This window comes from Lolium rigidum, chromosome 7 (assembly GCF_022539505.1).
Source record: "Lolium rigidum isolate FL_2022 chromosome 7, APGP_CSIRO_Lrig_0.1, whole genome shotgun sequence".
Taxonomy (NCBI): Eukaryota; Viridiplantae; Streptophyta; class Magnoliopsida; order Poales; family Poaceae; genus Lolium; species Lolium rigidum.
In genome coordinates this window covers 248,485,673-248,498,224 of record NC_061514.1, presented here as the reverse complement: position 1 = coordinate 248,498,224, position 12,552 = coordinate 248,485,673, and the positions used below count along the sequence as shown (strand labels likewise).

The 12,552-nt window shown below is 43.6% G+C and overlaps 1 protein-coding gene across 1 annotated transcript; it reads right to left on the bottom strand.

The window, feature by feature from the left end:
- Positions 1 to 10,732: 10,732 nt before the first annotated feature.
- LOC124669198 (AAA-ATPase At3g50940-like) lies at positions 10,733 to 12,275 on the bottom strand. Its single transcript, XM_047205867.1, has one exon. It carries the CDS (start codon positions 12,233 to 12,235, stop codon positions 10,736 to 10,738), a length of 1,500 nt encoding a protein of 499 aa, XP_047061823.1. The 5' UTR covers positions 12,236 to 12,275; the 3' UTR covers positions 10,733 to 10,735.
- Positions 12,276 to 12,552: the final 277 nt, after the last annotated feature.

Below are 12,552 nucleotides of genomic sequence, written 5' to 3'. Positions count from 1 at the left end.
TATCTAGATTACGTGGCAGCTTTAAGATAAGACGGTCTTATCACACATTGCAATGCTCTTAGACGTAGCGGTGGTCACGCTGACCTGTGCGGATGGCACTGCACAACTAGAGATGCTTGAGATGCACCACCAAGTGACCTAGAGAAAACCGATGGCTCACTTTGGAAACAAGGCCTAGCTGATGGTACGGTAGGCAGCAACATTGATGGCCAATAAGAGGGTTTGTTGGCCATGATTTGGAGGTGTCGCTATTGTCTTCTTAGCGGGGCCGACATCAACACCCTTGCTATTCAATTATCATTTGAGATTGTCTCTACTATTATATTGGAGTTGGTAGTAGGTCGTACAACGCATTTGATGAAGGAGATTAGGAGCATCTAGGCCGTCTAATCTTTCATCGGTGGATCTTGTCCATACATCTCGATCTCAACTTGAAACAATTACTCCTTAGTGCCACCGCCCAAGTTCCATGCACAAAATGGTAAGATCTAAAATACATCACGCACAAAGCCAAGAAATTAGGATTAATTATGCATTCCTAACTAATAATACTGTTCTCTATTTCTCTTGACTATTTTTCATTTTCCTTAATCCGCCTTCTTTCTCGAGCGACAGCCACACCCTTGACTCTGCCCGCTCGCACCGCCAGCCGGCGCCATCATCCTCGTGCGCCTCCCGCCGTTTCCGTGCCGCACTACACTAGTGCCCTGCCCACGCCCCCGTTATTTCCCAGCCGGGGTACCCTTCTCAGACCTTCTCCTTTGCGGTGACCCAGCATACCACTGCATGTTGTAGTATACAAGTCGTTGATATGATCTTCATGAAGGAACTTCTTCACAAATATCACATCCCTCAGAGTGGTACAACAGAACTATTGCAGGTCATAACACTCTAGATTATATTACAAACATGGTCTTAACAAGTTGGTTTCTCATAGGTCCTATGAGAACACCCTAAGATACTACTGAAATACTCTTACGACTCAACTTAAAGATCATACTGAGCTCAACAACTTATTTAGGTAAGCAACTACGCTACTCGGCTCTAAGATGTCTAAGGTAAGACTCTACTCCTCCGCCTCGGTGTTGTCAGCTCCGTAGACTATTCCGTAGTCCACACCTTCCACTCCCCCTGACAAATCAGGCTCGTCGTAGACCAGCTCGTAGTCTCCTTCTGGTGCTCCGTCGTTGGCATCCACTTCATTGTCACAGTCTAGCAAGGGTGTCGAAAGAAAGTGAATACAGAGGTACTCAGCAAGTTCAAAATAGAAAAGGTGTTTGATGCACTAGCTACGACCATTGATCAGAAAATCTCAGGTCAATGCATGTTTCGAAAATATTTCTTAAAAAGGTTTATTTTATTTTGAAAACTATGTCCGCCAGTCTTCACAGGTTGACCAGAACTTCACGAAGTTCCTTTTCTGCCGCGTTCGTAGTTCCCTTCCCGGAACAAGGAGTGACAATCCGCAATTTAATACACGGTGCGTTACTTTTCCCATAAGAGAACTTATTCTTGATACCAACCGAGACGCGTTCTCGTCCACACTTCCTTGGTGTGAGGCCAGGTGTAAGATCCAAGCCAATCACTGCCTTCTTCGCGACCCTGTATAGCCACTCTTTTGTCCATCCGCACATCCCTGGTAGACATCTCCCGTTCATACGGCTTTACACTCGATGTGCTACGGACAATCCATCATAGACGGTAGAGCGCTCTCATCCACTTGGATGGGGATTTAAAAGCATTTCCCAACCTACTGTGGTGCTATCACAACACCCAGTCATTCTCTATCAAGTCCGTTGATATGCAGAAGGGAAAAGATACAGCTCACTTCCCCAGAGCCATTATAGATCTCATGGTTAACGTGATATGTATGGCGCTAGAATCACTAGACATCATTGGTGATTAGTGCTAGATGAGTAGCCCCTTGCAATGGAACCTCCACCATTAACACATACCATGGTTCCATTGCCCACCACATAGTCATATTCATAATTGGAAAAGTAACATTTATTTTCAATGCAGGAATGATAAGTATAGTACTTTTGCGAGTAAATTGATAGAAAATAATCAAGATGACATGAGCAAGGGTGAACTTGGTCAGTGACTTGCTAGATAATGCAGTTTGATGTGTTGGATGGACCTCGGGTTCTGTAAAGAAGCATCATTGTCCGGTAAGGATAATGTTATAAAATCCAAATGATGCATGCATGGGTGCATTATTTCATGTTGAATCCCTTTCCCCGGAATATTTATTAAGATTTGGATGATTTAGGATAGATTTAATTATTTATGCCTTTGGCAGTAATTTATAAGTCCTTTAAATCCTTAAATATGGTTTTCTTTAAAAAGAAAAGGATTTAAGAGTAATAGAATTTTTCTTTGGAAAATATTTATTTCAAATAAAGAATTTGAAATAATAGAGTTTTTTCCTTTTAGAAATAAAAGAAAGGCTTTGGAATAATATAATATTTCCTTTTTGGAAAACATTTATCTTTTAAAAGAAAAGACTTGGAATAACAGAATATTTATTTTGAAAATATTTGATAAACAAATATTTAAATTCATTTGGAATTTTCCTTGATTTTTATATCAAAGGAAAATTGCAAATTTCAAATTCCAAGTTCATAATTAAATTCAAAAAATTCAAAATTTTAACTTGTGTTGTTCATTTCATTTCTTATTTTATTCTAGTTAAGAACTATTTTTAATTATTAATCCAGTTTTTCTTGAATTTTAAGAGGTATTCATAATTATTTGGAATTTTACAAAGTTCAAGGGTTATTTAATTTTCTGAAATGACTAAAATGCCCTTGGGCCCACCAGGTAAACCAACTGGTTGAACAAGACCAGCCTAGGTCGGTTGGTCGGCCCACCGGCCACTCCCCTCTCTCTCTCACTCGCGAACCCTAACCCTAATCGCATGGGTGATCCCGTGGCGATGGCGTCGCCGCCACGGTCGCCGCCACTCTTCGGCCGTCTCCGGCGGTCCTAGGGCTCGCCACTGGTCGCATTCGACGTAGCGCGCGATGGTGCTCCCTTATGTCCACGTCGATTTGGTTTTCCCCTCTTCTCTGGCCATGCGCAAGCTTGCCCGTGCCAGGCGTTGACGAGTTCGTCGATGAACTCCGTCGATCTGCGCCTCCTGGACACGCTCGTGTGTTCGCCGCCTCCTACGGCGGTGGTGTATGGCTGGCACCGACCTGGCAGCGGTTTGGCGCCGCTGTGGCTAGCCTGTGCCACCGTGCCGCCATGGACATCGCCAAGTAACTCTGCTTCACCTCCTACCTCACTCTCTACTCCATCTCTTCCATCTGCTCGAGCTCTGCCTACTGAATCATCCTATGCTTGTGTTGTTGCTGCTGTTGCGCTTGCTATGCTCCCTTGATGCCCTGCATAAGCCTACTGCAGCCATGCTCTTTCTTATCTATGCTAACTGGTGCTATGCTGATGCTTGCTTGATTCCTACTGGTCGATTTAGCTAGGCCTATTGTGCCTGTTCATGCTCTGGTGCTGCTCAAATGCTTACTGGTTCTTGTGTTAGTCCTATCCTATTTGTTTATGCACATGTGCTACTCAAATGCTTACTGGTGGCCTTTGCTGTTGACAGGGGCTAGCATTGCTGACACTTGTGATGCCAGTGGTGCTCTCCTGTTCCTTGTATATGATATAATTGGTCCATTTGGATCAATGCATGCTAGTGGCTAGGTTACAGGTTCTATTCTTGAATGGTTTGTATGCTTGCCCTAGCTACTGCCATGGTTTAGTCTTGATCTAGCTGCTGCTCATGTGTTAGTGAGCTGCTGTTGTTGTCCATAGCACATTGAAGATTCAATGGCTAGGATGCAATTGGTCATGCTACTGGTTGCCTCTCAGTGATGCTATTGCTTGTCAATTGATGGATTATCTTGTATTCATGCCTTGGTGAATTATTTAATATTTATATATGAACTGCTTATGCAGTGTTGATTATATGCATGGATTTGTATGAAATGATATCTCCAATGACAACTGGAAGATAAATAAAGTCTGAATCCATTTCTGGATAATGATGACTTATGAATTTGGTTTACTGGATGGCTTGTGGTTGATGTGACCACATTATCCTTGCTACTGTTTGGGTTGCTCTCACTGTTGGATCATTTCTTGTTGGCTAAACTCATCTTTGCTTCCACAGTAGGGTATCATAATTCATATGAATGTCACTGTATTTGCCTGTGAAGAAACTATGCATAATCTGATGGTTTATTTGGCTAGGAATTTCTAGGTGGTCTCTGTAGCTTCTAGTATCTATATATTACTCTACTAGTTGCTATCTGTGCATATATACTTGTCTGTTTGCACAAGAATAGTATCTGGATGGTATTTGGATCTAGTTGCTCTATTTCTACCAGTAATCCTTGGTCAAAACCAAGTGATGTTAACCCCTTATGAGCATCTGCTCATGCTTATGCTTTGTGTCATGCTAAGAGATGGATTGGATCCATTGGATCCACTCTAGGTATCAATTATACCTTGCTCCAGCTCCTAGATGGTCATATTTGGTTGCTGTTGAGCTTTTGCTTGATGGTTTTGATCACTTGTCCTTCTCCTCCTAGCTCCTGGATGATCTTGCTCATGTTCCCATGCCTCTGGCTGGTTTTGGTTGGTTAGTTTGGATGACTGGATGATTTCTAGGGTTGGTTTTGGTGTTCTTGAGCAAGAACGGAGATGAACTTGCTACTGTTCACTTCTAGCTATGGTTTCATGCCTATCTGGTCGACTAGGTTGACTATTTCAGTTGGTTCTGTCCATTTATACTTCCCGATGGTTCTCCCTGGCCTTGACACACAACCTGTGCACTTTGGGTGACTATGCCATGGTTGTCTTGCTGTTGAGCATGCACAACAGCTTGTGAGCTGTGTGTGTGCGCGCTTGGAATTGAAACTTGAGCTCATCATTTCTCAAACTTCTGGTCTGCTAGTGCCTATCTTGCTTCTAGCAAGGTTTTGGACATTGGCAAGTGTCATTGACACTTGCATTTTAACCCCCTGGCTAGTTTCTATTTCATTTGCAGGTTTCAAGCTCAAACTGATTCAGCGACAAAGAATTCAAGACTAGTAGTTTAGGATTTTTTTATATGATGCAATACTTGTAATTTTATTTTATTTATCATTCTGTCCATTCATATATAATGAATATTGTAAAGACATGTAATTTGTGTGTATGATCAATAAAGCTCAAGGTTTTACTTATGAGCTTTTGTGTAAATTTAATATTCACTTATTCATTATTTGTTTATATGTGATGTGATTGTTGAATTATGAATTCATAATTCATTTATATATTGTTTACTTATCACTTCTTTGTTTTGAAATCAATTTGAAATGCCAAATAAAATGATCTCCCAAAACTCTAAATTTCAAAAGAGATCAAATTCATAGCACTCAAATTGCTCCAACCCTAATAGCAACGAGAGAGAAACCTCGATCCCTCTTAGGTTTTTATGCAATAAAGCACAATTTTTTTCCCAGTTTTACGATGAAATGCACATCCCATTTCTAAATCTACCCTTCGTTGATCCTATGTTCTGTGATATTACATCCTTTCCACGGTCTGGTGCATGCTCGATCAGGGTGGCACTGGGCTGCTTGCCGCCGACGGCGTATCGTACGATGAGGCTCCCGTATGGCGAAGCTTCTGCCCATGTATCCGAGAGGTCGTCGGTGCCACGTCCAGGTTCGAGGTCGTCGGACCTGCTGCGTTGAAGCCCCCCTACAACTCACCATCCCTCCAACATCAGCTTCACCACCGACGAGTGATGGATCCGACCGCCGGGGCTCTGATGAAGAGCTTTTCGACCGGATCTGCAGCACCAGGAAATTCAGCTGGGATTAGGTAATCATTTGTTTGTTCGAATTAGATGGCTCCTCAGTATCTTTCATGTTTCGTTCAAGGTTCTAAACTTGGGCAAAGACACACATGAGCGCCTCAGCGAGAGACACTAAAGTTGTGGGAGCTACTGTTGGAACTAGTAGTAGTAAGATCCTGTCTTACTAGAAGGAGAGCAACACCTATAAGTGATTTCACCAAATTCATAATTGTATCTTGTTTCCGTTCATGTGCACATCTATTTTTCTTGTTTACTATCAGAACGAAATAATTAGTTTGGAAGATAATTTTGTCATATAGTATTCTTGAAAATAATTTTGTCGTATACATTCACTGATACGTAATGTGAGAAATGGATGATGGGCATGGCCAAGTTTCTTATGAGCAAAGCAGATCAAGTTCTTAATTCTGTGCAATACTTCCTACACAATTAATATAGTTCTGACCTTTTCTCAAAAGAAATTTATTTGTTTCTCCATTCCATTTTGCTTCAGGCTCTCAAGCAGAAACAATAACATCATGTGCCTTAACTTTTCTAGCTGCCACTTGTTTCAGGTCTTGGGTCTTCTCAATGAACTAGATCATAAAAATACGCGTTGCTGCGCCCGTCCATATTTGAAGAAATAGTAGATATGGTGTACAAAAATTTGGACATTTTCATCTTTCTGAAAAACTGATAGCAATATTGAAGTTACAAAAAATTGCAAGTCCTGTTTATTCAGAGAATTTTGCATTTTGTTAGTGGAAATGAAACGTCAGCTAGCCAAAAAACAAGAGCAATTCCTCTAATTGTTACGCACTGAATGGATTTTTTAAATAGCTATGCCAATCTATAGTTTAAATATTTCCAGGGGAGTAAATAGTTCTACGAAGTCTAGGGAAATTACTCCAAAACTTAATACATAATTTCAGAAGAGCAACTAATTATATTTCTGATTCTGCCTCATGACAGTGTCACAAATAATTCTGGTTAAACATATGTAAAAATCAAGCCAACAACATTCATGACTTGATGTGATGATCACATCCTTCTAAGCTGCAACTCAGGATTATCAGTACTCCATTAGCTAGAAGATCCCTTCGTCTAAACCCTTCTCTCGCTGAAAGTAAGATGTACAATCAAGTTCTTACTGCATTTAGCATGTTGTACTGTTAAGTTCTTATGTCCATTTATGTTACCTTCTGTTGCATGATGTCACACTCAGGTTGCTTCCCTTGAACACATGTAATGATGCTACTGGGCATATTTTTTTGACATAGTCAGTCACTGGATGGATGGTAACCATGAGGAGACAACCCTGAATAGTAATGGGGATAAAGGCATGCATGCTTAGTGTATTTAGTCTATTTATTTCGTATTCTGTTTGTAGTACCATTATTGTTACCTCATTAATTGTTTACATGTGTAGTGGTGGCTGGCAAACTGGAAGTTGTCATTCAAAAAGGTATGATGAGGCCAGTGTCAACTTTTGTCGCTGCAAAGTTTGCAGCTGAATGCCACAATGCAGTCAAGAACCATGTGCATGTGCGCTCTCACTGAACGAAATATAAGGGGGATAGTAGGCTCCTCTCTGACTATTACCACATGGTTTCCGTAAGTCCATCCTAGGCGTTTTACCCCTTTGCAATATTTATATAATGTTGTTGATTTAGAGATTTCCATTCTTATGCATGTTCTTCCATGCCACTAGGTTAGGTTTGATATGGATATAAATGCTTCACCAGTAAAAACAGCGTGCAAGAGGTATCTTCAGATAGGTGTTAAGCACCAACGACACGTCTTTAAAAGAAAGCACTTTAATATCCGTCTTCTCTGCGATGTACCGAAAGAAAGTCCTGTCAGTTTGATGAACAACGTTGAGTGGAATGAGCTTATGCAGCACTGGATGGATCCCAAGATGAAGGTCAGTTATTTTATACAAATCGAAGCTGGTACATTACATGCTTATGGTAGATGAACTTGTTAACTGAATTGACTAGCCCTTTCCTCAATTCTAACTTATGACTGCATTTTCCTGTGCATGAAGCTTGACTATGAGTACCGTTACTAATTCTACCATCCAGCAGGAAATCAGTGAGAAAAACAAATTCAACCGTGCTAAGGTCCTGATCCATCCGGCAACCGGATCACGCAGCTATGTCGCGCATTTGGAAAACGTGGTAAGTCACGAACTGGCACAACATAAAACTGTGTTGTGATAAGTATTTCAAGTTTGTTGGTTATATAAGTTTGTTGTTGCGCTCAACACACGTGCTAGATGATGTTGCCTGTTTTTTTTAGGATGGATTGCATTTTATTTATTTCACAATAACGTCATTTAAAGATTAACGTCAGTTGAATTGAATTCCAGCTATGGTAACTACAGTGCACATGGTCGCTAGCGGAAACTGTAGATTTTATGTACACTTGAAACCTTTAAGCTGATCATCTATTTATGTTTTTTTTCAGAAGGACAAATACAACGGCAAAGAACTTAGTCCTATGGATATGTTCAAAGAGTGCCACTTGAGCCGACATAACGGCTTCTCCAGCCCGACAAAGGATTGAATTGTAAGCCATCTTTCAAAGAGTTGTCAGTAACGTTTATCTTATATCTTGCTGCATCTCCTAACCATGATTTTCATTGTAAAATAAGACTAAGATGGAATATGAGATGGGTGTACCTACAGCAGACGAACAACGCATGACTGAGGCCCAAGTTGTTTATCAAAGACGGTATCCGTATACCACACACCCACCACAGTGCACGCAACATGCCTAGATCACACTAAAAGTCGGGCATGTGAAATAGGAATTCTCAGCAGAGTCATGTTGCTCGGGTTTAGGATGAAAGAAACACCATTACATCACTAACAGCTCATTAAGAATAATTCAATATTGAACTTGTAGAAATTTAGCAAATATGGCATGTGAAATAAGGAATGATTAACTCAATGGTGCAAACGGTGCATCATAGCAATGAAAACTGCTCCTAAATAAGTTCAAACTGTTCTCTTGCAAGTATAATGTAGTTTCGTATATTCTTACATAACCAGTGAAAGTAAAAAATAGGAGATACTTCTGTATAATGGAAAGGAATGCAGCGGCCTGGACCATACACAAAGTTTTAACATATACAATAACACCACGAAATCTAGGATATCCCAAATAAATCAACCTGAAAGGAGTAAAAACAAGATCAATCCATATCATTACTTTTTGTAAGCTGCCATCTGACAATTTTGGCAGTAGTAGAGTGAGGTAAATAATTATTGTAGATTTTTTAAATAACTTGAGCATAAGGCATGCTACAAGATATGCCCTCTATTAGGGACAAGCCCCATGGTCGCCGTGGCGAGTGCCAACAGCGAGGGTAAGTGCCGACGAGACGCCAAGTGGCGATGCTAGGGTTCCTCTGGGGCCGCTCCCTCGGGAGTGACACGGAAGTTATACCTGTTGGCTTAGATAGAGGAAATAGCAGATCCCACCACTTGTTGGTGTCTCTTTTTTTTTTGCAAAGAACCACAACATTGGTTTATTGTTGCAAGGAACACAACATTTTGCAATAATTGTTTGCATATAACACTTAAAACTAATTAAGCAGTTTGTGGCCAATTAGTTAGCCGGGCTTACTGTCAGTGACCCATCGTGGCAATTCCTCTCTATGCTATGACGCATCGTCAGTTTGGACGGGCGCTCAAGTACCGCACCTTTAGAGGGGGGGGGGGGGGCTGCTATATCCCGGGGTGCCGCACGTCCCTCCGACCCGGCGGTTGTTAATTAGGCCGCAGCCCATTAGGTAAACGACTTTTTTTTTGTTTATAGTTTTTTTTAACTAACGTTTTTCTATTTCTTTTTATGTTTTCAAAATTTTCTGTATATAGGTTTTAGAAATGTACAATTTCAAATTTTTTCAGAACTTGAAAATCATTAAAAATTCAAATTTTGTTTGAAATTTGAAAATCATTCAAAATCTGTTCGAAAATCATTCAAAATCTATTTGAAAATCTTTCAAAAATGGAAAGAAAAAAGAAAGGGAAAAAGAGAAAGAACAGGAAAAATGCCTAACCAGGCCAGCCCAGAACGCACGTGGGGGTGTGCGGCACGGTGCAGGCGCCGACCTGGTCGGCATATAGCTAGGGATGGCGGCGGGTGACCGGGTCTGAACAAAAATTACACTATGAACATTTTTTAATCTGAATAAATTTAAAATTTGGAACTTTGCAATTCTGATTTTTTAAATAACTTTTTATTTATAAATTTTCAAAATTTGAATATTTTTCGTAATCTTAACATTTTTAAAATCTAAACTTTTTCAAAAATTTGAAATTTTTATCAAAATTTAAACCTTTTCCAATTTTAAACATTGATGTTAGCGGCGGTGAACCCGCACACATGAGGAAGCCGAGGGTATTCTGGCTGGGACCGATGAACTTCCTCGCATTGCAGGTTGTGCGGATTTCTCGATGGCGTGCAACCGTCTGTCTCCAGGATGGACGCCTCCTCCTGGTAGGGACGAGACAATGGAGAGGAACTACCGCTGACAACGGAACTAACTAACTGGCTATCATTTTTATTAATTACTGATTATGAGTACTATGCAAATAATTATAACAAAGTGTGGCGTTCCTTGCAAAAACAAACCATGTTGTGTATCTACGCAAAAAAAAAAAAGACACCAACAAGTGGTGTGATCTGCTATTTACTCGCTTAGATAGCGTGCTAATAGACAAGACGTTGAGAAATGCTTCAAAACATGTAACGAAGCATCTTGTCTAGTGGACATAGATGGATGATTATTCCCGACATAGATGACATGTGAACATAAACCTACTAGATCACTCTATTCCTCACATAAAACGCTCAGTTAAAGGGGAGTACAGGGCACTACATTGCTTTCTCAACTTCGTCGTTCTTGATTTCTGTTTCCTCTTTTCTAGCTTTGCGTCTCTTGTTGTGGAGGAACTCTGTGAGAACACGTAGTGCGACGTCGGCATCCTCGCTGCGCAGCAGCATCTCGGAAACCTCGGCCGGCGTGACCTCCACCGCTGCAAGCAGTTCTTGAATCTCCGGGAACAGAACGTGGTCGTCGACGAGGTGGTAGTTCCGGGCCAATGTCTTGAATGCCTCCCAGCAGCAGAAGCCCATGTAGATGTGCATGTCCATTCGTCCCCGCCGTAGCAGCGCCGGATCGAGGCGGTCCTTGTAGTTGGTGGTGAAGACGATAATGCGTTCCTCGCCGCTGGTTGACCATAGCCCATCGATGAAGTTGAGAAGCCCGGACAGCGTTACGTTCTGCTGCTTGTGAGCTCCCGTGTGGCCGTCGTCGTCCGAGGAGTCGGATGAATTGTAGGCGTCTGCGGACACCAGCATCTTGGGGTCTTCCCTGGACTTGGCATCGAAGCAGCAATCGATGTCCTCTATGACGAGGATGGATTTGTTAGGCATGGCAATGAGCAGCCTCTGGAGCGCCGAGTTGAGGCGCACCTCTGAGAGGTCGAGGTCGTAGAGGTTGAAGCGGAGGTAGTTGGCCATGGCGGCGACGAGGCTGGACTTTCCGGTCCCAGGAGGGCCGTGGAGTAGGTACCCGCGCTTCCAAGCCTTGCCGATCCGGCGGTAGTACTCCTTGCGCTTGAGGAAACGGTCGAGGTCGTCGATGACGGCCCGCTTCAGTGCCGGGTCCATGGCGAGCGTGTCGAAGGTGGCCGGGTGGTGGTGGTTGATGCCGTGCCACGACCGGCCCTCGTTCATGAAGATCTTGAGCGCGCGATCCAGCCGCTGCAGCTGCTCCGCGGTGGACATGATGAAGGGCACGTACCGCTCGAGCGCCGTGTCGGTGTGCTCGGCGTCGAAGCTGAGCTCCAGGGTCTCGCGTGGGGTCCGATGGCCCTTCCCCTTCTTGCCGTCGTCGCCGCCGGTCTCTACGGACGTCCACCTGAACTCGACCCCTTCGAAGGCGTCGGTGGTGGAGCCCCCGTCGTCCATGCACAGGAGCGTGCTCCAGCTGCTGCTACCATCGGGCTCCTTGTGGCGGGAGCGCGCGAGGCAGAGGCGGCCCATGGCGCGCGGGTCGATCTTGGTGGCCAGGTAGGCGCGCGCCGCGTCGAAGAGGTGGTTCTCGCTGTAGCAGCCGGTGTCGAACTGGCGGCGGATGACGATGGTGTGGCGCTCCTTGTCGCCGGCGCCGAGGCGGGCGCGCACGAACGCGGCACCCCAGCGCACCGCGGCGCGCAGCTCCTCTGGGAGGAGCTCCCTGGCCATGCCGCGCGCCAGCATGGCGTACGCGGCCACGGATGCCGCCGTGGCCAGCGCCTTCTTGTACGTGTCCACCACCCTCCCGCCTCCTTCCAGCGACCCGGCCACGGTGGTGAGTGGCAATTGATCCATGGCTGCTGCTAACACTACCAGTGTGCTCGACGCTTCAGAAGCAGGACGCGGCGGATTTTCACCTGGGGGCTGTGCGAGCAATGCGTTGGAGATTGGCATTTGGTGACAAGAAGTAGTGCTCCAGTGATGTATACGAAGTTGTGCCACCGTCGCGGCGCAATTTCGTGGAAGGACCCATAAAGCGTGCTAATTCCTAGTTAGCGGTTGACTAGAAGGAATCACAGGTCTCCTCTCCTGGGTTTCGTACTCCAATCATTCTTCAGCTAGTGAGCCTGCACGTGAGCGTGAGGACGAAGGAATCTCGGGGTGAATTCAGA

Coding starts and splice junctions, on each gene's coding strand:
- LOC124669198 (XM_047205867.1), bottom strand. CDS start 12,235: ATGGATCAATTGCCACTCACCACCGTGGCCGGGTCGCTGGAAGGAGGC.